This window comes from Antennarius striatus, chromosome 3 (genome assembly GCF_040054535.1).
Source record: "Antennarius striatus isolate MH-2024 chromosome 3, ASM4005453v1, whole genome shotgun sequence".
Taxonomy (NCBI): domain Eukaryota; kingdom Metazoa; phylum Chordata; class Actinopteri; order Lophiiformes; family Antennariidae; genus Antennarius; species Antennarius striatus.
In genome coordinates, this window is record NC_090778.1 from 17,886,181 (window position 1) to 17,909,747 (window position 23,567).

The following is a 23,567-nucleotide window of genomic DNA, read 5'->3' on the forward strand; positions in this document are numbered from 1 at the left end:
TACTATTATAGCAAGTATAATAGCAAGTATAAACTTGATCTTTCTGAGTGTCACTAACTTAAGTACGCCAAGTTAGTCTAACTTAACTGAGAGTTGGGTTTACTCAGAATAATCCAGGAAACAGATTTCACTAAAAAAAACAAGTAAACAGAACAAGGAATGGTAAGTTTACAGGATTTTATTTTAACACGTGAATCTTAAACTAAGGCCACAGAAAATAAATGAAATGTGCACCATAAAAACAAATAAGCCAAATTGTGTCTTATGAACAAATATTGCTCAACAAATCTAGCAGCTTTCTGTAACAGCATCAACAACATAATAAATTCTAATTCTGATTACTTCAATCAGCTTTCAAGTTAAATAAAATATAAACAATTGTTCTTTGAACTGCAATAAGGAAAATGGAAAATAAGTAAAAACAGAAAATACTGGCAATCTAGGAAATTTCAAATTCCCAATGCTCAATGCCCAGTAACAACTTTTAGTAAAGGTTTTGCAGTCACTAAACTAAGTGTATCAATGCCAGTATAGTCTTAGTTATGTAAAACAGAAGATAATTTAAGCAACTCCAAACAATTCAACAAATAAATTCTATAATTTTTCCCTAAGTCCGACATCTCAGAATGAATGCTATTATCAATCAAACTTTTATGCGGAACTTCACAATCAGCTTTTGATTAATCAAAATGGGATCAAAACTTCAAACAATACGCACACACTGAAAAACTAGAGACTTAAGTAGAACAAATAAAGTCACACCCCTGTGCTGACTAGCTTTTTAGTGCATATATTTATCCAAACATTAGTTTTCAAATGTTGGGACACACCACTCGTATGTTCAAGATTTGATGGCAGTGAGCCTTATTGACCAGTTAGAATTCTTGATGCACCAATTTTCTGTCCATGTGAAAAATTATTGAATTTATTTGTTGACTTGGTAGGCGTTGCTTCAATTATCTGTTCTAACTAAGACCATTCTGGCATTAATGCACATAGTTTTAAATACTGGATAGGGACCACAAAACCTTTGCAGAACACTTGTCAGTTTCGTTGGTTAATACTCACATTAAGTATACCTCAGGATCCCTTATTTTAAAGCTCTGCCGGCAGTACAAACACCTACTGCAAAAGAGCATTTTTTAGGCTCTGAAGTTTTGGTCTCAGGTTGCCCACACCCAAGTTGAGCATTACCCTCTGAATGAAGTCACAGGTGTTCTTTAGTGTTTTTGGATAATCCAAGTGAAGAGCGTATATTAATCCAAATGTGATGCAAAAAGCTTGTGCGTGGCTTTCAACATCATCCACAACAATATCACCTTCCAGTAATTACAGCAATGCTGGAGGGTTCAAGGTGCAGGGCATTTGGAAGTGGCAGCTGTCTGTCTTCAGGTATAACTGTCAATACCCCAACAGGAACTTGTGTGACATCTGCAATATCAGTGTCCTGCAGATATAAAGGAAGGTTACAAACTAATTTGAAAATTTTGGTCTAAAGTAGTTGCAGTTTCTGATTTCAGTGTGTTGTATGCAATACTTACAAAAATGACTTTGAAAAAAGCACTTCCATCATCGCCAAGGAAAATTGGAAGACATCGCAGGACAGCAGTCCTCATGGCCTCGATATCATGAGTCTACAATTGGGAAAAAAGTGAAATAAGTAATAATTTCTGAAGAAATTGCATCATATTTTTCTAACTTGAGTTATTTAAAGGAGCAGTTTGACAAGTTAAGTGTTCATCTTGAGGGTAAGCTGAGAACTTGTACATCTCCTCAGCTAGCTTCTGCACAATATCATGTTTCATGTTCCTTGAAACTGACATGCGTGTGCCATCTCTCATATAAATTAGGTTTCCTTGTCTCAGTCTATATTCAATATTTACAGAGAAATATGGCACCTCAAAAGTAGAAGGCCATGGTTCACATGAGGTCAGTGGTGATGTGTCTTCTGTGCGAGGCAGTATTTCTGTGTCAGACGACCCAGGTGAGGACACAATCAATGAAGACAATCCGCTTGCTGAAGATGATGGACTGGCAACAGCCAATGTTACAACTACATTTTCCAGAGGGACAATCTTCAGTGTGGGTCTATCAGGAAGCTCAGTTATATCCGTAAGGTTGCAAAAAGCATAGTTGAACTCTGGGTCTTCATAGTGAAGCTTGAAGACATACTGCTGATCAAGTTGTTTTTTTAGCTCGCTTATTAGCTCTTCCAAAGTATTCTGCCTTTTGTAGAAAGTTACTTTTCGAATATCATTTTCAGAAACCACTACCCTCACTGGCCAGGACTCGTCCATGGTTCTGAAAGAACAACATATGATATCAGCACAAAATGTAACGCTTTAGGGTCACAAACAACTGGCCTTTCACTCTGTAGGCATCATTTAAGTCTTTCAACTCAGTTACAAGCAAGCTTGAGCTAGTTTTACAGACTTCATAAGCTCTCAAATGTTCGTAATACCATGAAAGGAATTGTCTACAAATGAATAAAACATTTGTATCCACAAGTACAACCTCCTGAATCTGCCTAAATTCCGGAAGGCCTGCACATGAATCAACAGACACCATCATGTCAGCTGCATACTTAACACCATCTATGCTGACAGATGCTGCTGTAAGGACCGTGTTTTGAGTTGCATTATTTGCCAACAAATGATGCTGCAAATTGTCTGGAAAGGAAGAGATTATGACACTCTTTACTTTGTCTATTTCTAATGCTGGTTTAAAAGATGAAGCAGAATCTAAATGGTAAGCCATCATCTTCTGGTGACGATCAGCCAAAGTCAAGGGAACATTTCTGAAGTTGTGGGCTCCCCGAATTACTTGCTTAAAGAATTTGTGTTTTCCCTCAAATCTCATAGTCCACACATCTACAAGTGGTCCAAATACTTGAATTAGATGGGGATAATGCTCCAAGTAATGGTGTTTTGGACGGAGTTTGTAGTGAGGGAATGCCTCTCGAAGTAATGTTCTATGCTCTAACAACTTGAAATCCAGATAGTGGAGTGACTCCTCAGTCAACCTTGTGCACATCACCAACTCCACCACATCTTTCAAGCACAGTAAAACCTCCCATGCTTTATCTTCTTCAGGGATATAATGGCCAATCAACAGGGAAAGGAGTCTGATCAAGCTCCAGTTTTCATGACCATTACCTCCAATGGTCCCTTTAGCATGGAATGTTTTAGAAATTATCTGAGGCTGGTTTGTTTTGTCTGAACGTGTGTAGGGACATTCCTTAATGGCATGATTCATCATCTCAAGTGTGAAGAACTTCTTTTTTATGAAATCCTGAATGCAAAGAATCAACTCCGAAGGAACAATGCCCTCAAGCAAATCATGGAGGATATTAGGGGGAAGCCATCAACAACATGAAAGTGCTCCAAATGAACACTTAAAGGACAGCTCCCTTTCACACCATATTGCTTTGCCACCTGGGCATCCTGCTGGACTTCCCACACAATGCCGGTCATGGTCTTGTTTTGTTCTTAAGCAGAAGTGACCAGACCTGACTTCATGATCTTGTATGTCCTGTTGTGTAGCCATGCAAAAGTGGCAAATCTTATCAGAGACAAAACTTTCACTGAATCCTGCCAAAGAATGAGCAGCCAAATTATCTGCTGCAATATACAAAACAGTTCCTTTGACACTTGAGTCTAATTTTTCAACATATACACCATGCTTCTCAAGTAGCACGAGATCCCGAAGGAGTGGATGAAGGACTTCAGAGTACCCACATAATTTGACAGTGTTTGTCTTACAAAGAAGAGATAACTGTATTGAGCTGAGAAAGGAGTGGAATTTGGGTGCAATATTTAGTAAAACCCAATATATTGCAGATTTTGTGTTTATTTTTAGAGGTCCCCAGAGGGTTTACAACCTCAAAGTCATCAATGTAAAGTGCCAAGGTAATTTGAAAAATTTCATTCACCACTAAAGAATTTTTTTTGAAACGTGAACCATCCCTGAAGGTACTGTATCCTTCCCCGTCACCATTGCTAACTGTGAGAGCTTTGTCCAAGATTTCATCGTTGTTTAACAAAGTCTGGAGCATTTTAAGGACAGGTATGTATACAACTGACTGCTTGTGTTCATTAGTGACAAATTCAACAGGTTCCACAATTTTAAACTCTCTTACCATGCAAGAGGCTCTTTTGCAAGAAGTGGATGGGGAACCTCCTTTTCGAGTGTGTTTCAAAATGACATCACTCTCTGAGATTCAGTTACTGTATCTCTTGCAATAGATATGTCTGCATCAGGATAGTAGTTAAAGAGTACTCTCTGAATAGCAGAAAAATGCAAAGGTTTTGACAGGTCCATTATCTGTCTTATTTGCTGTATTACGTCTTGCACAGCAGTTTCTGATATCTTAAGTATGGTCTGCATTCTTAGGAAAAGGGCTGCCAAATTATGCTCAAGCTGCCTCTCCTAATCATCACTATTACCTGCGTTCAAATGCTCCTCTTGAAAATCAGTTGCATCTTCAATGTCACCGTCATCTGCAGTTTGAACAACTTCACCAAAAGTTTCTGAATATGTTAAAATTTCCGTTTTGAACTGCAACTGGCTATGTATCTGTCCACCATCATGGCTCCTGCTTTTGTGGGCATTAAATGTAGAGAGGTTTCAAAGTTACAATCCTTGTAAGGACACTGTACTTATTGGTGCATCCGAATATTTGTCTGTAAGTGTGAAAAAAAGTATTTTTCAACACACGGCTCATTGAAGTCACAAAGCAGACACCGGAACACATTTTTTGTGGCATCAAAAGTCTCATTAATTTGGGAGTGAGGTCTTGATAGATGCACCTTAAGAGCATTAAAGGTCTTGGATGTGCAGGGGCCTTCCTTATGAACACAGGGTAATGGTGATGTTCTTGTGCAACCACCATGTTTCAATTTATAATGTCTCTTTTCACATGTGAAGTTGCAAAACTTACACTTGCATCAGTGTTGGCTGTCTGCGGTCAAACCCTAAACAAAGTAATAAATAAGGTCACAAAAATAGCATCAAAAATAGTTGCCATACTTAAGCGAAGACATTTAATTTTGCCAGAGCAAGTAGAGCATCTCTTTTGTCATTTTTGATCCAAAATGACAACCCCTTAACAGTTATGAGAAATACACGCCAGGTAGTTTCTTATTTGGTTATGGCTGTGGTCATTCTGCCCTGCATCTTTGCGCAAATCCATTCATCAAATGTGTAAATGTTACTTTGAAGCAGAATAATAATTTAAAAAAAAAGTTCTGTGGGTAATCAATTATGATTTGCAATAGATTTCTGTTTAGACTACATTACAACGGTGACGTTTACAGACTTCAATCCGTTTTTTAACGGGGGGGGGATTTGTCTCGCGGAGCTTGCCATTAAAAGGTTTATGACTACTGAATTCAGCGTAATAACCACTGATCCGATGACGGGACAGAGGACGGAGAAGTTATAAGTTGCGGCAGCTCGTAATGCAACAGAGTTTGCGTGTGTCAGAGCTCACCGGGGAGCGAACGGTGTCGCTCTGAGCGGAGCGGAGCATCCTGCGATCGGTCAAAGACAGAAAGAAAACACCGATAAACGACCGGAGCGTCGATAGATTGTTACAAAGCACTAACAGCAAACATTACAATTGATATATTAGCACAAGCCATGGCACATCGATTCACTTTCACCGCTTTTCCCTCGCTCTCACTCCTTTATATTTCTCTTAATAAAGCGGCTGGTCCAGAAGGCGTAGGTCGGTCAGCCCGCCTGCCTGTCTGCCTTGCACGGTCCTCAGGTCCCGAGAAGCACGGTGTCATGCTACAGCAGCCAATTAACCATAACCTCTTTTACTGTGTTAGTTTGCTTCAAACTAGCATTTACATCATGATCACATCATGAATGTATCATAGCGGTCTATAAATTACCGTGATACGATATTACACGATAATGGCGGTTTTAGTCACCTGTCCGGGCTAATGCTAGCTAACAATAGCATTAGCCTAGTTATCGGCCAGAAACGTTTGTAATGCCTACGTTCAGAAAAAAAAAAGTCCTGCAAAAAAATTAGTTGTAAAGTAATGAAATTATAACTGGCAATCGAAAGAATTTTAACAACTTACCAAGAGACGCAGAAATCGTTGTCTTCTTCCCAAGTTTTTGTCCACGTGGTATCTGGAAACGTCTCTCGAGCTGCACTACTGCGCATGTGCAGTGCCGAGCGTGTGTGCGTTCAGGCCAGGAACAGCACGATACCAGTACAGTTTACGCAAATGAACTAAGCATTAAACCTCCTCGCCGAAAAAATGACTATATACTTACTTTCCATGAGTTAAATCAGTAGGAAAGGGACAGATTAGTAAAGTACACTGTTACGATTTAAGTAAGCACAGCTATTACATTTAGAGTGTACTTACTATGCTGTGTGGGAAAGAGAAATCAATTTGCGTGACGGAACCTCCTTTAAGGAATGAATGAAGTTATACTCTACTCTCTCTACTTTTACACAAGGTGCACCTTATTGTTTGGTGCATGCTTGCTAACAGAAGCAAAAAGCTGACTGTGGTTGAACTGTATTGTACTACGTATTTAAATTTCAAAAAATACACCAACATTATTTTTTAAATGTGTGTTTTATTTCTTTATTTTTTGATAAATCTGTGCTAAATCCCTGCGAAGTCCTCATCTTTGGTCTGCACTGAATAGCTCGGCAATTTCACTGACCGTCTGGTATCTGGGTGGCTGTCCGGTAATGATGCCGGCTTTTGTGAAACATATCGGACAAAAGTTGAAGCAGACACTTTACTCCAGGCATCCGCAATCCACGCACAAATTGTGGTGTAACTCGCGGTGAAACTTGCTAGGCACTGGCTCCAGTCCTGGTAAACGTGTGTTCACATCTCTCATCCATCACTCCAAGACGCACGCAGCTCAACTTTAAAGGCTCTGTTCACACCGATGTCCAGCAGTTTGAGTTCTTTCGTTAATCCTCCCAGGATGATGGCAAGCTCTGAATTCAGCCGCTTGAAGTGTTTTTATTAGAAGCGGTGGTATGGGCGTGCATGTAGTCACAGATCAAGAGAGATGGCGAAGCGTGAAAAAAGCCACCCGGTCTCTTTACGTGAACCGGAACAACCGGAACTGATAGCCTGGAGTTCAAACGATGCTTCGCAAGTGTGTCTCTTCGCTGACGCCATTGTCGAGGGTCTTTAGCCAAACAAATGTGATTATGCAGCATACTTGTGGTACAATACCGGCATTTACTGTATACCGATAGCTACCCGAGGTATGCTGGACGTATCCTTGCGTCATGTTCTCTAATTGGTCTATCGCTGCCGACGTACGTAGTGACGTATTACGTCCTATGTCGGTGGAAAATGGTCAATCTGGCGGATCGCTGACTAAAATCACAAAAAAACATTTTTAAAGATTTTCGAACTCAGTGTACACATAAGACACTTAATGTTAAAAGGAGCAGAGTTGATTTTTGAGAAATTTTAAGGCTTTTAATCGTGTCTCATGGTGCGCAAAATACGGCACATACATATTCATATCTACAAGGAACATTATTAACCGGTTCAGGAACTTTATTTTTTTGTTCTAACCGGTTCAGGAACGTCAGTTTGTGGGTGGAACACAAAACCGGAAATGTTATAATTCCGTTTCTGTTCGGAACGAACCGATTGTCAAAAAATTCTGGTTCAAAGCCCTGATACTGAAAAAAAGCTATGGGAGGCTAATAATGTGAGCTTGTTCTGAGGGGAACTTTCAATTCAACATTTTCATATAGCAAAGGCAAGGCAGCATCCTCGAAAACATTCTCACAAAATACGATCACTGTACACATGGAAACCTAAACTCTTTGTTGTTGCTTTGTTTTTCTGGACATGCTGAATACTTTTTCTTCTATATTTAATTGATCAGCAATCTGAAGTAAGGTTTATATGTGTCAGAGTGCCAAAAAGTGTTTTGATCATGATTGAGTTTTAAGTCTTTTGCATGATTTTGCAACTCTGCTATATTCAACAAAGTGGACATCATGCTGTAAAAGCAACATGTTGGCTACCAGCTGCTCATTATAAACTCAGTTGCAGCTTGTAGGAGAGCAATGAACTTTTCAATGTGAACGTCAACTACTTCTAAGTTTACTTGTGCTGGCAAAGTAAGCTACGCTGTTGACTCCTTCTTGCAGGATTCAACAAAACATCCAGACAATAATAAGAATGGTGTCAAACGTTCATATGGGTCTAGGATGAAATTCTACATGCAGTATCACTGATTTGATGAAAATCACAGAGGAAGGAATATTGGAGTCCAAATGTGAGCCTAGAGGAGATTAATTTGTTATTCCACATAGTGCCTTCAACTTTTGAGGTACATTAATGTTATTTTGTCTTTGTTACAGTTTTCAGACTAACATTGTAAGGCTGCATAACTTCTGTATTCACGCAGGCCACAATCTTCAGTCCAAAAGGGCGACTAGAGAAAATGAATTATTCATTTCACTATTCTATAACCACTTTGAAGCAAATATGTATAAGTATACTGAAACTTTGAATCCTGTAACACACTCGGGGTTCACAATGCCTGAATATATTGAAGATTGAGTATTTGTGTCTGTAGAAAGGGATGGAGACAGAATGACAGGCACAATAAGCAAGTGAAGTCATGGGGGATTTTCAACATGAAATTTACTGAGACATGTTGAAACGTCTGCTGAAAACAAACAAACAAAAAAAATCCTCTTTAAGTCAATGCTGCAGTGTTCTTTAACTGATGGTGCAACCAGTTTTAATGGTGTGTCAAATGACATTAATTCAATTTAACTACTTGCTTTTCTTTTCACTTGCAATGGAAATAAATGCAGAAGAGTTCATGATTCTTTTGTTATTTATGCCTAATGTGAACATTAGCTGCTTCCATGGTGAACCAACATTTATTCTGACAATTTATATTTTACATATTTGTCATCTTCATTGTAATTCCTTCAGTCTTTCTAAGGATATTGATGACTATGGTCTTTTCGCAAATGGAATATTTTATCACCCTTTACACTTATCACAAATTGTTTGGAGCTTCGGAATTATGATTAGTAAACAATTTAACCATTAACCTGACTGGTACTGTATGTTTATCTTGAAATCATGCACACACCCAGCAGTGCACTTTAACATACTTATTATTAACAGGAATAGCAGTGCACAAGATTTCAGTGTTGCTGCACTTAGGAACATAATCAAATCGAAAGTTCAAGTAAAAAAAAGTTAAGTGAATACTTTAGGTTTCTTCTCATCTTTGTAGAGTTTTGCTGATTTAACTATTAATTTTAATTTTAGTGCTCTGGACTTGACAAAAGTAAATATAATGCCAAGGTTACATATCAGCCAAGAAAAAGCAAGTTTTCCTCATGGCTTCCTTAGGACAGACAATTCCTATAACTGCCATTTTTACCCCTGCTAGTCCAGCTCAGAGAGCTCCCCAAGAACCTGCCAGAAGTGATTAACTCCTGGAACAGTGGTTCATGAATCACCTCTTCCACTTTGTGTAAGTGTTGTCTCAATGTATGTTAGCACTCGTACCTTTTTTTGGTCCAGTGCAGTACCTCCTGCTTTCATTGAGCTGCATCCTGATGAGTATCACTCCTACACACCTGTTGTTTCCTCTGGTTTTGTACTGGTAAGTTTTTGCCTGGGTCTGGTGAGAATTTTTTTCTCTTCCCTAGTTGGATGTCTGCCTAATCTAGCCAACAAGAACTGGTTCAATCATTCAGTCAATACTCCTCCCGTGTCTGTATGCTAAAAATTAAGCATGAAGACGGTCTAGAATTCTAACAACTGATATGCAACAGCAGACTCTGAACAATTGACATTTGATAATAAATTTGACGTATAAACTTTTTTTCATTATGGCTGTATATCGTAAAATACCTTACTCTTATCCTTTCCTTAATAAAGATATTGAGATTTGTAGATCCTTCTAAGTCTTCCTCTCATCTGTGTTCTGTCTCCCCTATCTATATTGATGTCTCTTTATTGCTGTGAGACACAGGCTCATGCAACCAATGAAGAAAGGGTTTGTCTTTCTATGTATCTACATATGTCTCTGTTATGATGACAAAAATGAATAAAATGGAGGTGGTTTAACATGAGCTCACTTTGAAAGAAAAAGAGAAAGTATGACAAAGACCCTAAAGGCTTTGATCATAAGAAGAGGCTGGCTCCAGAGGAGACAGGACGGCACACACACACAGACACACACAGACACACACAGACACACACAGACACACACAGACACACACAGACACACACACGCACACGCACACGCACGCACGCACACACACACACACACACACACACACACACACACACACACACACACACACACACACACACACATTTAGAGGATATTTACTGACATTACATCCCCACAAGAGGGATGTAATTTACAAGGAGAATGTCCAAAGACTAAATTAAACCACTAAATACTTTAAATGATGGAAGTTGGGGTTGAGAGTGATCTGTACAACAATGAGCAAAGGTCCTAGGCTGCAAAAAGCTTTGAACCAAAGCAATCACACTTAAACGGAGTTGTAGTTAATAGAATTTGACTGTCTTCTTTTCTTCCATCTTGGTAATTTGTTTTCAATTGAAATGCAATTTACGTATCCATTTTTGAAACGTAACCAGCCATACTGTTGTTTATTTATGTTTTGAGTTACACGCTTATGTCTGAATGCTCTCATGTTCATTTAATGAGAAAACCAGATAATCCAGAGAGAACCCATGCAGAACATGAGGAGAACATACAAACTCCACACAGGATAGTCTCTCGTGAGTTGGAAAGCAAGGCGTTCTTGCTGTGAGACAACAGGATACTCCATCCACCACTGTCTCATCCAAGTATTTGATTGTGAAGCAAAATATTGAGCACATTGGAATGACTGTGCTGCAACGTGTGTGTGCTTTTATGTGTGTGTGTGTGTGTGTGTGTGTGTGTGTGTGTGTGTGTGTGTGTGTGTGTGTGTGTGTGTGTCCATAAACAAGAAAATCCTTTTTTTTTTAAATTTTTTTTTACAAACTTCTTAAATGTAGTTTCCATGTACAGTAGTAGTGCAATTTGGTTGCAAACGAAGTGCACAAACTGTGGAAACGTACCTTTCACAGTACTGTGCCTGCGTGGACGCGGCCGTCAGGGGGCAGATGTCATTCGATGAGCCCGCGGAGAAACTTTGCTTTGACCCGCACTGGAATGTGCACAAAACCTCGAACACGCGCAAATAATAAACTTGCGGAAGTCCTTAAAATATACCAAAAGCAAAAAAAAAAAAAAAAAAAAGAAAAGAAAAAGAAGAAGAAAGACGAAGAAACGTGGTTCAAGAACTCCTCAAGAAAGACGGTTGTTTTAAAGTTTTCAATTTATTTGATAAGTTGTGACAACCTAAGACATTTTAAACGCTCAATTCTAGAAGTGTCAAAATGCTGTGAACATTCTTGTTCGGGGCGTCACTACGATGTTATTAAATGTTATTTGTTTTGTTTGATAAGTTCGAAAGCGGGGATTCTACAAAGATATAAGCAGGTTGCAGCCGAGAGAAAGAAATGCAAAGTGTGGTATGGTAGCCAGAGGGCGGAGGCATTTCTCTCTCTCTGCGTAAACGGAGAGTGGAGAGGGAAAGAGCGCACGGAGAGAGAAGCTGAGCTTAGTGGCAGGCAGCTGAGCCGCTGACACGAGTGAAGGGACCCCGTGGTCATTCCCACCTCTGTCGTTTCAGAGCTTAACCTGTGCCTCTGGAGGCGGACTTCTTTTTTCGGAAGCGACTCACCCATTTCGGTATTGAACTCGTCTGATTAAGCAGACCCTGTTGTGGAGGGGTTTTGTATTTACCCCCCCCCCCCTTCTCGTGGACCGTGGACTTTTGTGTTTTTATGCGTTTTACGCATTGCTTGTAATGAGCAGAAGTGGACAGAGAAGTGGAATAGGACGAGGAGGTTGCAGCTTAGTTAGGATGTGCGCCATGCCGGGGATCCTGCTTCTCCTGGTGCTCTTACACCGAGGTGTCGCCCAAGGTAAGACTGGAGAGCGCGTCTTATATCGCTTTTTAAAACGTCTTAATTATTTGGAGACGATGGAACCTTATCTTTACTGCCGAGATGCGGTAGGGTCAGTTAGACTTGAGGGCACAGGTATTTCCTTCCGAGGAGGTTTACTTTTTTTAAAAACAGGTTTTCATTCAAACTGAGCTGATGCTGATGAGTGGGTGGTTTGCGGTCAGTGCCTAAAGGTGTACTAATATACATGTGCGCATGTCGGTTCCTTCTTGAATCTCGCAACACAGACGGAGGTTTTTAACGTGCTGATCGCCTCATGAATGGGGTAGTTCTTCAAGTCAGGGTGTAAAAAAAATAAATAAAAAAATATATATAAAAGGATCGACTCTTGCGAGAGAATGTGGTTTGAGCAGATAAGACTGCGACTGCCCAAAACTCCAGGGGAACGCGGTGGTCTTCCTGGGTGAAGGAACTACGGGGCTGCTGTTAAAGTGGTAACTGTGAAGGGCGGCAATCGGAGTCCGCGGTAAATGCATATCACTTCGCAATATAGAAGCGACGCATCGCTGATCCCATTGGAAAATTGATCAGAAGTCACAAACATAAAGCGTAAAGACAATTACATAACTCTCACCAAAAAGTCCCCAGCGGAGATATTCTACAAACATCACATGAAAACTAAATGCATCTATAAAATAAAGTCAGCATCATTTGCCCACGAGAGAATCCAAAGTACTCATTGTATTTAAATACACATGAGCGTCTAGATGGGTTGTTTGGATGATGAGGTGTAGAGTATTTCTACCACTGTTCAACCCCGTATGAATCACAACAAGAAAATTAAAGTAATATTTCTGAGGAGTGACGTGCATCTTCACACCTCCTGTTTGCAGTAGATATCACAGGTCACAGGCTGAGAGGAATCCGAAAAAAAAGGGGCTAATTTCATACATTTTAGTGAAGTAATATGAGTTTTTTTCTAAATAAAAAAATATTTTTTTTCAATAATGAAGGGATAGACATACAACGGCTTTGTCTTCCTATTACACTTACACCTTTTTTCCACTTCGGTGTTCAATTAACTAGATTTTTATTGTAGGGCCCCATAAATCTGGGACTTTTTACTTAATCACATGCAGTTGGTAACTTTAATGTTATATTTAAACGTAGAATTCTGTGTAGTTTATAATATAGTATTAGGCCTCCGTGTCGCTGTAATCTCGTTCTTTTAACATCCCCTTCTTGACTTGAAAGTCTCTGAAAGGAATCAGTCACTCGCCTTTTCTCCACCTGGTCTTTTCAGTGAATTGATATTGACATTAATGGAATGCCTCAAGAATTTGGCCAGGAACTGGACATGATGTTGCTTCCAGCTTTCTTACAATGCTCCATGGAACAACATTTGAGCAGCACCCACATATATTCATAATGACCGCTTTCTATTGGTTTACTGTTAAATCAATGTGCTGCAATTTAGGGACATGATTTGAATAGGCTTTCACTGAACTTTGATTAATTGCACCTTGTCACCAATATGAATCTCACTTTGGCGTTGCTTGAAAATTCAGCCTAATTGGAAATTAAAACGATGCTTTTTAAGGCAGATCAAACTTCCCATTGTCAGCACACTCCTTCATTGTACTCCTCTGATTCTCCTCCCACTCATAGCTCAGGCTCCTGTTATTTCCTCTCTGTTATTTCTTTGCTCTAAACAACTTCACTCGTGTCTCTGAAGCCACTCCATTAGTTCTATTGAAAAGGGCAAAACACACAAACACCTTACTGTGGGTTCTTTGTGTACACAGCGGATCCTTTCAGTGCACCATTGCTTGATTCATTCTCAAATCTATTCTGTCAGAAAATGTCCTCCAAATTACAGTTTCCCTTTTCTGTGTGCATTTTGTTCTTCATCGGGAAACACAAAGAGTTCTCTTAACCGAATCATTCTGCTACTCAGCTTATGAATGATATGAGTGTGTTTTAGGTAACTTTTGCTTCCAGTTTAACACTAGTGAAGACTATGTGGTTTAGGAAGTTTTAATATAAGAATTTGCTTTATTCATTCATCATCTTATCCTCTTTTTCCACTTTCGCGGGTCACAATGGTTAACTCTTTTTTACAAACTTCTTTTGACTTGTCTCGTGAGGGGCCACCACAGTGTGTCATCCTTTTTGCATTAAAAAAAAAAATCATATTGTTTGGCAAGGTTTTTTTTTTTTTTTACGTGGGTTGCCTTTTGTGCCACAACCTTCTTTATTTATCCGGACTTGGGAGGGGCCTGCGGTTGACACTGGCTTGTTCCCCCGTAAGGCTGCAGATGCCGGGGATCGTTCTGGCATCTCTGCCTGGATTTTGAGAAGCATAAAAATGATAAAGTTATCCCATGGACAGATTGTTTGCATACTGACAAACACACGTGTGAATGCACAGACGTGCACATGCAGTGAGAGGAGAGGGATAGTTGAGATCCAGTCGGGCCAGCTTGAGTACATGTACCGGTCATCCCACTAAACCCCATCCTCGAATCTCGCCTATTAAAAAGACATTAGCTCAGCCGCCTTACATTTGATCTGGAGGGAATGGGTGTCAAGACAACGCTACAAGGTTTGAATGGTCCCTGTGTGTATTATGATGACCAGTCAGTGGTATGACAAGATTCTACAGTTCAGCTGCTTCATGGTGTTAGTTTGGTAGCTGGGTTTGTTTTACCATCATTAATGGGTCTGTGGTGTCTTGTACTTCTGTCCAAAGCAGGTTTCTTAAAACATTCAAACATTTATTCATTGAATACATCAGAGTTTGAAATCAACACACAGGGGAGTGTCTTTGTTTACACGATTGTTTGTCCGTGCAGGTGGGAGTGTAGGTGTTCATGTGTGAACCTGGTGTTGATGAGCTGTTAAGATGTACTGATAGAGCTGACATAAGCGGTGTGATTTTTAGTTGTGTATTCACATATATTGCAGCCCAGACATGTTACCAGTGAACTCCCCTGGTGTGTGTGTCTCTGTGAACACGTGTTATTTTACACCAGAATGTCTTTATGTGGGTGAATGTGTGATTTTCATGTATGTGTGTCAAATTGGCATCGGTGCTCTAGCAGAACTCACACAGTATTTTGTTACGTGCGTGCATTTGTACAGTATGTGCATTTGGCACTCACATGTTGCCAGAGTTCCTGTATTGTCCCCCATTACGGTCTGATCATGTCCCGTGATGCACTGCGGCCATCCAGGAGTCAGTGATTGTTAGGGGACAGCTGGGAATTATTAGAACTAAATAGGCCATTTGATTGGCTGTGCTACCCCAGCCAGCACAGTGTGATAGGCTGAGCAGGTTTTATGTGGTAAATTTTAATATGTCGTCTGTACCAGAATAAGCGTGAGGGTTGAAGCTGGACACTCTAGAGAGTATGAATGGACGAGGAAGGGAGACATCTCACTGGGTGGTTTACGCCAGCTTTGATCACTCTACCACTGCCTGACAAGCTGACTGACTGTCTCTCTCTCTCTCTCTCTCTCTCTCTCTCTCTCTCTCTCTCTCTCTCTCTCTCTCTCACACACACACACACACACACACACACACACACACACACACACACACACAACACACACACACACACACACACACACACACACACGTACGCGCACACAGCAAGGCATTTCTGTGGTCAAACAATGTTACATTTTTTTCTTCACTCTCCGTTTGTGTGTGTGTGTGTGTATGTGTGTGTGTGTGCACATGTGTGTGTGTGTTTGTGTGCAGACAGGCATTCATGGGAGTGTGTTAAAGGATGTCTTCTCTATCTGGGGCTGTTTTGTATAGAAGACCCTTCCCTGCTGCTTGCAGCAGCCAAGTGATGGCAGATTTCCCTCACCCTTTCTGACTTGGCTGTTCTAAACCTCGCTTACCCATCCATACATTTCATGGACTCACTGCCTATGACCGTTGATGAGACGTTTTTCCACCCACCTTTTCTTTCTCTCCGTCTGTCCGTTCTGTCTGCATCCTATGTTAGCTACAACATTGATTACTGACCTTTTTTATTCTCCCTCTGTTTGGCCTTGGGTGTTTAACCATTTATTCAGTTGATTTTATGTTGGAGTTTAAAATTGCCGAACCTTCTCTCGTCCTACATTTATACATTTTGTCTTGGAGTTTATTGAAATGCATAGAAATTATAGTGTCACCTGTACCAGGAATTGAGAGTTTGAACAGACCTTGCTTATGTGGGGACATAACTTTCCAAGAATGTTTATATTGTGGAAAACAAAAGTGAAATCTGCTTTTGGATGCCAGATTTTCAAATCGGCTATGTCGGCACACTGCGTCACACCACTTGGGCCGTTGACTATCACTCACTCCGCAGGGGAAAACCTAGGATGGAACACAAGAATGTGTCCTTCCGTGTTTGTGTGTGTCTATCTGTGTGTTTGTGTGTGGTTGTGAATGTCAACGTGCATCATGACGAGCAAGTTAAAAGAGGAAAAAGAACAAGCTAAATGTTCTAACACTGATTCCCAGCATCTCCTGCTGTTAGACCTAATTCCTTCTAGAGTTTCATGTAAAGATCTGGAAATATTAATTTTTCATGGCCCTCGAAACCTAAGGCCTCAATTGGGGCTCTCATTTCCAGCCTTTTTGTTTATGTTGGTGTGTGTTTGTGTGTGTGTGTGTGTGTGTGTGTGTGTGTCAGTCAGTAAGTCTTCTTAGAAAACTCTGTTTGTTCCCAATCAATAGCCGACTATAAAGGTGCCCAGCGGCCCAGTGCAGTCTTGCACTGTAAAACAAAGAGAAAAGTCAGAGATTACAATGACAGGTGGGGAACAATTTTGGAAGACAGGAAATCCAAAGGCCTGGAAATCCTGCCCCCACTTTTGCAGCTACAGCACAATTTGGACTGGAAATCCTATCTGTCCCAATCTGCCACTCTCTCTCTGTCTCTCTCTCTTTTCCTTGCCCTGTCGCTATATTTCGTTTCCCACCCAACCAGTCGAGGCGGATGACCGCCCTCCAGAGTCTGGGTCCTGGTCGGGGTTTCTTCCTCAATGAGGGAGTTTTTCCCCACCACTGTAGCTTATGCTTAAATGCGTGCTGTATGTCGTGCATATATGGTACATTTGACAATAAAGTTGACTATGACTATGAACATAGTCATAGTCATACTTCCAGGGTAGGTCAGGGTACCCTGAAAGTAGTACCTGACAAGTCCATAGCTCTAGGTCAAAGCTATGTGCTAGCTTTGACCATAGATCAAAGCTAGTGCATAGGTTTTATCAAAGCACTAGCTTTGATCTATGGTCTTACACTGGTCTTCTCCCTCATCTTTCTATCGTATCCGGTTTCTGAGTACAAAAGTTAAAATTTGACCTTCACCTAGTTTTCTCAAGGTCATCATCACATTTTCATCCCCTGTGCCGCCCGAGTAATATGCTTTTTGTTTCATCTTTCTATCTGCAAGGGTTGCGAAGATATTTGGTGGACTAATGGTCGGACAGACGAACACTGACAATTACAATATATCACAGCATTGAAGCAGGATCTAATTAGCCTATTATAGCGTTTTAGTCACATATACTAACTGTATTATCATTAAAGTCATATTATTATACTCTGAGGTAAAACACCATTAGAAACATTGTAGAATATTATTGAAAATGGACTACTAGATCACAATCATCAAAAAAAGAATTACCATTTACTCAAATATTTAATTTCCTTTGCTTCTACAGTTCACAGAAAAATCACTTTTTTTTGGTAAAGAGAAATCTAACATGAATTCCCTTGTTGTTTTTGCAGTTCACTGCAGAAAGAAACTGGGCACCCTTGATTCCTATAATAAACAGTTGGCCTCAGTGAATCGATGGCATTGAGTGCCAGGCCACAGATATTTGTACTGTTGTCCATCGACTCAGTTTCTTTTTTCTGTTTTTTGTCCTCATTTCTCTGACTCCCTCTCTCATTCTCTGTGTCCTGCTTTCTCTCATTACCATCTGCTACCTCAGACGTTCTCTCTTCTTTCATTGCTGTCCTACTCTGCTACTGTCTATCACCACTCTGGCCCTTTCTAAACTTAGATTTACAGTTTAATTAGAGTGTGGCCCAAACACTGGACATATTGTTGTGCTTTTGGACGAGGCCCACAAGCAGCAGGACATTTCTGAATGTGTGCGTGTGTGTGTGTGTTTGTGTGTGTGTGTGTGTATGTTTATGTGTGGTCAGAGAATTATGGTGTTAACTCATCGTTTTGCCAGAGGTACGGAAAATTTCTCTGAAGATAACTGGAAAGAGAAAGGGAAAGAAAGGAGGCAAGCAGAAAAATGGAGCTGAACACCATACCAGCTGCTGTCGATTGAAATTTCACCCTGTATTTCTTTGTTTTAAGGCCTCGCCTTTATGCACAGCCGGCAGCTAAGGCTCTTCCTGGTCTATATATTCTTTTTATTTGCTACCGTAAAACCTCCAGTAAATAGCCTGGGCTCATTTACTTTCTTCAAGAACTGTGTGCAGCACACTGTACATATTGGAACCTGGCAATTACTGGAGACATTTTTAAAAAATCTTTGTGTGCAAAGAAACCGACTTCTGCCTCTTCAGCTTAATCTCCCTACCCCATCCTATGTCTGCCTCTGACACTTCATTTGGATTCATGCCAAAGTACCAATCTGCCGTGTCCCCAGATTTTGTGCTCGTGGCGCTTGTACTTAAAATAAGCTGCATATTTGGGAACATTTGTATAGTTTTAAAAGTAATTCATGCTAATTTTTTAAGTGCTAAATTGCACATGTATTATTCAGTTTGACACACAAAAATAACTAATTTCTACACATGCGCCGTCTGTTTTTTAGAGAACAATTACCCGGGACCAAACACACGACCAGCAGATGGGTGCTGGGTGCTTTTGCTGAATGGTGTGTTTGTGTGTTGGAGCAAGAGAGTCGTATTTGTGCTACCATGAATATATAATTAAGCTGCAATTGAGAAAAAACGATGTGCCACAGCAGGGGGTCTGCCAGCCTGGGCCTCGGCTGCTTTTTTTTTTTTGTTGCTTTTTTTGTTTCCACTGAAAGCTTGTTGTGGGTATTGAGAGAGAGAGAGAGTGAGGTAGAGCGGGGAAAATAAAGAAAAGAGACATAAGGTTAAGAGCTGAAACAAAACAAATGAAGTGGGGGAGATGATGAGCGGAGAAAGAACGAAAAGCGAAGGTGCTTATTTCTTTTCTGTGAAGAGAATTTGACATTCACGCTCCTTTTTCTATAAGAAACAAAGCTGCACTGTAAAATCCAATTCAACTTCTGGTTGAGTGTGGAGATAGGATTGGGGAGAGGAGGGAAGGAGGAGTGAGCAAGTGAGCGAGCAAGAGGACTGAGAGGAGTTGGGAAGCCGCCTGAAGGATTAGAATTTCTCTTCTTCATATCTCACCAATACAATCCCTCTTCATTCATAACTCTCCTCTCCTCTCTGGGTTTTCTTTCATCCTCATCCTTTTTTTTAATGTTCTCTTTCTCTCACTCCTCAATCAAACCCGACCTCACCCCCACCATTAACTCCTCAGCTCCCCCGTCTTTCTCTCTCTCCTTGCCAAAACTCTGTAGTAGTGGTCCATTTGAAGGAATATGCTAAACCTGAAACTATAATTACTATAATCACCACTGTAACATTTTACCTCTAAGGCTTACTTCTGGACACACACACACACACACACACACACACACACACACACACACACACACACACACACACACACACACACACACACACACACACACACACACACACACACACACACACACACACACACACACACACACACACACACACACACACACACACACACACACACACACACACACACACACACACACACACACACACACCAGTTATTCCTGTTTTGAAAGAGAACATTATAATTCTGTAGAGTGCCATGAAAAGGGGATTTATTGTGTGTTGCAAAGGTTTCTCGTTGCCTGTTCTTCTGCTGTAGACATGATGTAATTTACAGTACTTTGCCCCATGTAGGCTTAGGATATTTTACTCTGCAGGTGACAAGATTTCATGTAAGCATTTTGCTTTGATTCATTTCAACACAGCATTTTAACTGGCTAATGAATATGGGCTCTGCTTTGCTGAGAAGGCACCTCTGTTTGTCCATTGTGTGTGTTTGTGTGTGTGTTTGGGCTCAGTACTGATCTGTGTGTGTGTGTGTGTGTGTGTGTGTGTGTGTGTGTGTGTGTGTGTGTGTGTGTGTGCACATGTGGATGAAATATCACATTGATATATTCCAGAATTATCCATGCACACTGTGCGTTTTTTGCTTCCCCAGAGGAGCACAGGTAGATGGTTGGTGGAGAGAGGAGAGAAAATAGGGAGAATAATGACTCTACTGTAAAGACCTTGCTTCTTGAAATCTTTTTTCTCTTATGGAAGAAAAATGTAGAAAACGGGCAGGGAGTCAAAAAAGAAAGGCAGAGAGAAAGAGTGAGATAGAGGAAGACTCTGGGTTTAGTAATTAATCACACTTCTCAGAGAAAAGCAAGAAAATTGATGAACTACAACAGTGAAAATGAGATGAGTAAGTAATAATTTCTAATTGTAGTATTGAAGTAAGAGGTAAGAGGGTGTTAATGGTTTCATTTGGCCCTCTATAAGTCTGAGGACTTGATTCACTGTTGGTCTCAGTTTGTACCTTTTGGTTGGTGGGGTAAGGTGTATTAATTATTGTTAAGGAAAGTATTACGTTTATTTGTACAGTGGGTAAATCATTGTTAAACATGTAGCAGTTTGTCTCAGTAAATATATTTTTTAAAGGTGCTACTGACTTGACATTTTCTCCAGAACAGCCCATGCAACCAAGACATGCAAGAAAATCCATAGATATCCCAAAATTAGGTCATGTGTAATAATATGGAATAACACAAGGAAAAAACATTGAACACAAGAAAAAATGGAGGTGCAAAAAGAGACAGAAAGTAAATGGACCAGCTGAAGTATATCACTAATGACAAGCAGTCCTGCTCCTTGTCAGTGAAATTTAAGTTTAGCTGGTTCAGTTCAAACTGATGGCCTGTTAAAAGTGTCTCATTGTCAAAGTGTCAGAGAAGAAATGGCTCATGGTGGATAAAAGCAAAGAACTCTATCAAGACCAAAATATACTGATGGCATTGGTTACACAAGGATTTATAAACTTCTGGACTTCTGAATGTTCCTGTGAGCACTGTTGAGGCCATAATCCGGAAGTGGAAACAACAGAATTTCACCATAAACAATCCATGACCAGGTGAATTATCAGAAGAGTTGCCCAAGAGCCAAGTCACACTTGTGGAGGGCTTTGGCAAGACCTGGAATAAGCAGGTACCATTACTTCAAAGAAAACAATAAGTAACACCCTCTGGCTTTCTATTTTATTGCACATAACTTGGGATTATTAAAGTATCTATCTATCTATCTATCTATCTATCTATCTATCTATCTATCTATCTATCTATCTATCTATCTATCTATCTATCTATCTATCTATCTATCTATCTATCTATCTATCTATCTATCTATCTATCTATCTATCTATCTATCTATCTATCTATCTAACTTAATTTATGGACATCTGTTTGATTTGATATGTGGGTTGCATGCTTTGTTACCGACATCTGGAGAAACAATTTCATGTCAGTGACACCTTCAGAAATATATTTACTGAGAAAAATAGTGACATGTTCAATACTTATTTTAATATCCCATTCTGAGAGCAGGAAATGTGATCAGACAATGCTGACAAAAGACAAAAGAGGTTGTGTTGTGTTATTTAAAATCTGTTACACTCTTGGAAAAACTTATTATCTAACTGCTGCTCCTTGTGCCCAAGGCTCAGTACTGAACTCTTCACAGCATTAAATTTAGGTTTGCTTTATATCACAAGGAAAACCAAAGTAAATATAGCTGATATTTGAACAGAGTAGTCATCATGGTCTAGCAGTCAGTTACCTAAAAAAAGTGGTTATACTGAGTGTTAAAAAGTTGCCACAATTTTATCTTTCTTAATGAAAAATGTATAAGCTAATAATTAGTAGTCATTTTGATAGAAGATAAAGGTTTGTAGTTGTTGGGACCATTCAACATCCTTTTCCTTCTTGTATACTTCAACCTGTGAAGGTCTGCTGTTCATAACATAGTTTTTTTTTATTGCATATTCTTGTACATCTCTCTTTGGTGTACAGAGCAGGTTACTCAGGGTGTGCTACAGGGAAATCATCACTTTAATATTGAGTGAAAATGAGAAAGTCACGATATGATTAAAAATATGACAAATCATCGTAGCATTGGCGTTTTATTGGAGAGGAATAAACAGTCTTTTGGACCTTTGACTTCTGAAACGAACATCTTTCTGAGCACAAAAGTGCATGATTTTCTGATGACAATACAGCTTATAACACAAACAAATGTCAAGGTTTTTGATATTTGTTTGTTGTTTTGGATTGAAACAAACAGTTTGTTCTTGTTAGTGATAAAGTTTAATTTGTCTAATAATTAGGGCATCTGTTAAAGCATCTGTTCTATGGCTTAGATAGTCTAGGTAGGGGGTGTCAAGCTTGATCACACAAGAGGTCAAAGTCGAAGCATATACTTCACTATGTTCCAGGCTAATAGGATTTTAAATTTATTTAATTGTCAAGTACCCTCAATATTTTAACCTGACAAGTTCAATTTGATAAGACTATAACTACTTTTTTTCTCATAAAAATGAACTGGTCATTTGGCCTGGTCATGAGTTTTAAATGCGGTCTAGAGGGTCGACAGTTTGCCTGGTAAGAATTTAGCTTTAGTTTCTGCTGCCAGTAGAGACAGATATTACTCTTTGTAGGAAAAAAGTAAAACATCCTCAATTTGATTAGGGCCATGTTGAGGTCAACGGATAAAAGCTTTAAAGTTGTTTTGAATGATTGAGAGTTTTAAGATGTTCTCTCCTACAGGTTCCACCAACCTCAGAATGAAAGTCAGATTTTATCATGGGTGCTCACCATTATGACTCAGCAGTGCAGCTATAAAAGTAAAGACCCTCTGACTATTTTTGCAGTGTTTTACAGCATGTTTTGGCTGCACTTTATTTCCATTGATCATCATCCCACACAGATTTCTGTGTTTGTATGTTCAAGTACATATAATGTGTGCTTGCGCTTGTGAGTGTGCCGATCTGAGCTGTCTTGGCCCCTGACTGTGTTGTCTTGGAACATTTATTGATTTTTATTAAATCACTACGAAAAAAAAAATCTTTCTTTGTGGTATTTTGTATTTCCATCCCCAATGATTTGTGTAAGGCCTGAGGTCATGGCAGGTACAGTAGTTATAATCTTCAATTTCATTGGATGCTTGGAACTATATCAAAGTTCATTTTGCTCGTAATAAGCTTTCATGAAGGAGGGTAATTGAATTCAACATTGTTAGATATTAAATCACTTTTATTATGAAGCAGGATTTCATTTGAATCTTCTCCATGCATCTATGATACAAAGTTAAATGATGAAATGCACTCTGCTGTCACTTGGAGTGATGCA

General features: G+C 39.8%; 1 protein-coding gene and 1 long non-coding RNA gene across 3 annotated transcripts in view; one reads left to right on the forward strand and one right to left on the reverse strand.

The window, feature by feature from the left end:
• Window positions 1-202: 202 nt before the first annotated feature.
• Window positions 203-6,170, reverse strand: LOC137593045 (uncharacterized). Its single transcript, XR_011035068.1, has 3 exons — window positions 6,096-6,170; window positions 1,542-1,634; window positions 203-1,447 (listed from the first exon to the last, which is right to left on the reverse strand). It is a non-coding gene; the product is annotated as an uncharacterized lncRNA (long non-coding RNA).
• A 5,495-nt stretch (window positions 6,171-11,665) lies between these two features.
• unc5ca (unc-5 netrin receptor Ca) overlaps window positions 11,666-23,567 on the forward strand; it is a 220,692-nt gene continuing 208,790 nt past the window's right edge. For both annotated transcript variants that reach the window (XR_011035077.1, XM_068311709.1), the window contains exon 1: window positions 11,666-12,038. Coding sequence is in view for 1 of the 2 variants with exons in the window: in XM_068311709.1 (XP_068167810.1) it covers window positions 11,921-12,038 (118 nt within the window). In the remaining variant the exon portion in view is untranslated. The remainder of the gene's footprint in view (window positions 12,039-23,567) is intronic.